This window comes from Silurus meridionalis, unplaced genomic scaffold (assembly GCF_014805685.1).
Source record: "Silurus meridionalis isolate SWU-2019-XX unplaced genomic scaffold, ASM1480568v1 Scaffold734, whole genome shotgun sequence".
Taxonomy (NCBI): domain Eukaryota; kingdom Metazoa; phylum Chordata; class Actinopteri; order Siluriformes; family Siluridae; genus Silurus; species Silurus meridionalis.
This window is the reverse complement of record NW_025804686.1, coordinates 1-4235: the sequence shown is the minus strand read 5'-3', so window position 1 is coordinate 4235 and position 4235 is coordinate 1. Positions and strand designations below refer to the sequence as shown.

At 34.9% G+C, this 4235-nt stretch overlaps 1 gene segment (V, D, J or C); it reads right to left on the bottom strand.

The window, feature by feature from the left end:
- Window positions 1-466: 466 nt before the first annotated feature.
- On the bottom strand, window positions 467-1079 carry LOC124382578. The segment is given in 2 exon segments: window positions 467-903; window positions 992-1079. Coding segments are annotated over 2 exon segments (477 nt in total).
- Window positions 1080-4235: the final 3156 nt, after the last annotated feature.

Below are 4235 nucleotides of genomic sequence, written 5' to 3'. Positions count from 1 at the left end.
TCATCATTGTTGAGATGTAAAGTTCAGTTGACGGCCACTTTAATGCAGACTGTTCATGCAAACTGTGGTAATAAAACATTGTAGCAGACTGTTGACATTAATTAATCCAAACCAAGTCCAAATATAGTTCATGAGCTGCTCAGTAAATTCATGGATCTTTAAGCTGTAACAATTAAAAGCTCTGAATGTTATAAATGTGCTTATTTTGAATTATGGGTTTCTGCTGTGAACACTGCATTTGTTCTTAAAAAGGTAAACCAACATGAACTCAGAGAGCTGTCTATTGTTGGAGTCATTTAGAAGTGGAGAGAAGAGGACAATTATTAAAGCCATTGTAAAAGGTTTGGGGATTTTCAGTACAACAATGTCTTATAAAAGTAATAACAACCAGACATTGAAAAGTTTGGGCAAAGATCACATCAGCAGATGATGACAAAAAAACTGTGCAAGTTGTCAAGAAAAAAAATTAACAGTGGAAACATGAAATAATTTGTTCATTAATAATTTGTGTAGTGTCATGGCTTAGGCTTGTATCTCTGCTTTCAGCATAACAAAACTGTACGTTTTTGTACAGAGCAGCTGGATTTCCTGTCACTGTGGGCTGCAGAGCACAGTAGTATAGAGCAGAGTCTGATACAGCAGCAGAGGAGATGATCAGATCCACTTTATCTCCATTAACTGTAGCAGACATTCTTGGGGGTTTGTTCTGACTTAGATCTCCACTTTGTGTAATATAAAGAAGGAACTCAGGTGTAGATTTTGGATATTGTCTGTACCAGTGTAAGTAGGTGCTGTATGCTGAAGCACTGGTTGTTTTGTATTTGCAGGACAGAGTAACATCATCACCTTCATCTACAGCTTTATGAGTAAAAAGTGGCTCTATTGAATCTGCAATGGAGTCACCTGTTATAGAGAAGATAATGTTTTTAAAACATAAAAAACACTTTATATGACAAATTATTTTGAATTAAAAAGTCAGTGTAAAACTCACCTAGTGAAAGCCACAGACACATGAATATAACAGTGAACATGATCAATGGTTTTAGCTGAATGAAAATATTATTTCTGTACTTGTATGTGATGTTCACTGTATTAACTGTATGTCAATATAATAAAGATTCATGAAGCTCCACCCCACAGCATCACATGATGGTGTCACATGTCACTGTCAGATTTCTGATGCATCCAGACTTTACATTCAGACTCATAGGAAACCTGTCCTGAGAACATAAAATATATTATTTAAATTTATACTATATTTAAAAAATATAGTTATTTTAGAATGACATTGCAATGTATTTTGATTCAGTAGTTTCTCTGCATTATGGAACTCAGCACCACCAGGCATCATTAAGTGTAGCAAAGAAAAAATATTTTTTTTACTGTTAATATTATTTTGTTTATCGCTATAAATAAAACATTTTGATTGTAGGTGACTGAGGTGATATGAGAAGAAAAACAGGTGGTTTTGAATGTCACTGAGCTGTCAGGCCTTAAAGAGAAGTTGAGTAAAAAATATTGTATCTGATTCCATAACTGTTGGTTGTCATTTAACATGAACATTGTGTACAGAGAAGTGTGGTACTCATTACAACAGAATCTCATCCCATTTCATTTACTGCACCATCATGTGCTTTTCCATGCAGGAGACAATCAATATTACAGAGAATATTAAGAAATTCATGATCAAAATCATCTTCTGAGGATGTGATCAGTGGAAGCGCTAGGATTTGGCCCACAATAAGATAACTGACAGCGCCATCTGGTGTTTCCTAAAATCAAGACTGTAACACAGGTGCATCTCAAAATTAGAATTAAAATGTTGATTTATTTTAGTAATTCAGTATACATGGCCAACAATTTACTAAAATGTTATTTTGAGATAGTAATTGGGGTTTGTTAATTGTGATCCAAACTCATAAAATGTAAAAGAAATTGGAATTTATCAGTCTGTGTGATGAATCTATAATATACGAGTTCCACTTTTGTATTGAATTACTAAAATAAGTCACATTTTATTTATTTTCTAATTTATTAAAATGCACCTGTAGTTTAACTAATAAATATTACGATCATAAGGGGTGATCAAACTACAATCATTATAAATTCAATTTGCACTTTTAACAAGAATCTAAATCCTTTGCAGTCATTGATGCATGAAGTCTGTAATCCAAAGGCACCACAGACGCTTGTTTTCTCACTGATTAAGTTTTTACTGCAGCTTTCTTCAATTTAATTCAAGTCACTTTCATTTGTAAAGAGATTTTAGCAATTGACTTAAAAAATACTCCCATTACAGTCTTTACTATGAAAGAGAAATCTACTACTAGTATTGAAGAGCTGCAAATGATTGAACTTTAGTAGTTTATTTGTCTTCAGTGTAATAAAACTGTGTAGAGGTTTTTGTACAGTGCAGCTGGATTTCCTGTCACTGTGGGTGCCAGAGCACAGTAGTATAGATCAGAGTCTGATACAGCAGCAGAGGAGATGATCAGATCCACTTGTTTATATTTTTTATCAACTTTAACATTCAGACGTGGTGGCATGGGGTTAGTTTACCTCAAATAGATTGATATAAAGAAGAAACACAGGTTTAGATTTTGGATGTTGTCTGTACCAGTGCAGGTCGGGGCTTGTACTACTTGTTTCATTTGCAGGACAGAGTAACATCATCACCTTCATCTACAGGTTTATGAGTAAAAAGTTGCTCTATTGAATCTGCCATGGAGTCACCTGTCATAGAGAAGAGAATATAATAAGCCACATAATCAAGGTAAAAAGTCTGACTCACACACACTGATAAATCACTAGATTCTGACTAACAGAAAGTCAGTGTATAACTCTAGTGAAAGCCACAGACACATGAATATAACAGTGAACATGATGAAGGCTTTAGTTGAAAGAAAATATTCTGAGGTCTGAATATATGAACATCTTAAAGGTTCATGAAGCTCCACACAGCATTAGATGACAAAGTTACTGACAGCAAACACAAAGTGGCAGGTGGGATTATTTAAATACAATCATGGTTAATGAAGCTCCAAACAGCATCACATGACAAACAGTCACACTGTTACTGACAGAGTTGATTCGTTCTGAAGCATTCTGGCTTTATATTCAGCCTCACAGGAACTTGAACACAAAGTGAAAGCAGTAGGTGAATAAAAGTCCATTTATTCAGTGCTTGCATGCTGGAGTCAGATATATATTAGAAGCAAATTATTTAGTATTCATAACCCAAAGAAGTCTGTATCATTGGGGATGAAAGCAGGGTCCTGATCTATAATAGGGTTCCAAACACCAAAGGTGCATAGACACACTATTGTTCTACCTTTACACAGTTTCCAATTAATTTTTAAATTAATGTATATGTATTTAAAAGTGTTATTTTGCCGATACAGAGATGCAGTGTTTGAGTTTAGAGCACGCTTTAACACTTCCTTTGCCTGGAATGAGGTTTTGTACAGTGTTGCTAAGTTTCCTGTCACTGTGGGCTCAGGGCGCAGTAGTACACTGCAGAGTCTGAGAGAAATCAGATCTTCAGGTTTTTATCAGCTTTCCAGGTTGTTTTCAGCAGCAGATATATAGGTGGAGCTGAGGAACACTGGTCTGAGAATACTGTCGATACCACTGTATTATCACCTGTAGTAGTAGTTAAATTGCAGGGCAGAATGACATCATCACCTTCAAAACATGCTTTTCTGCTATAAGACGCTTTTGCATATTTGCCTGAGGACAAAAGAGAAAGTAAATAAAAATGAGGAATGAAATATTAAACATATTAGAACCAATACTGAGATGAACATATAGAAAAGCATCAGTAGTAACAGTAGAAAGAGCAGCATGATGGAGATGGAAGCTGCTGAAAGATAAAGAGGAATGAGTGCAGTTTAGTGTAGGAGCCTGTGGAGCTCCACCTTCCTGCAGCTCACTGCTGATAATGTTTCACTGTCACTAGGAAGCACTGGATCTGTATCCCAGAAGGAAAAATATTTTACCATTTAAAATTGAAACTGCAAATTAAAAAAAAAAAAAAAATGCACTTTCTTTCTGAGTTGTGTTAAATGCAAAAATGTAACTCACAAGGGATTATGGTCTCTGAAATTGATACTGATGAAGGTTTTGTGCCACCTGAAGAGGCTTGTAGTCTTGTAACCTTGAAAGTCCTTTATAAAGGCTAAAGATGATCTTATTCTGTTAAATTCTGCTTGTATAAAGATCTTCAATTTAATATT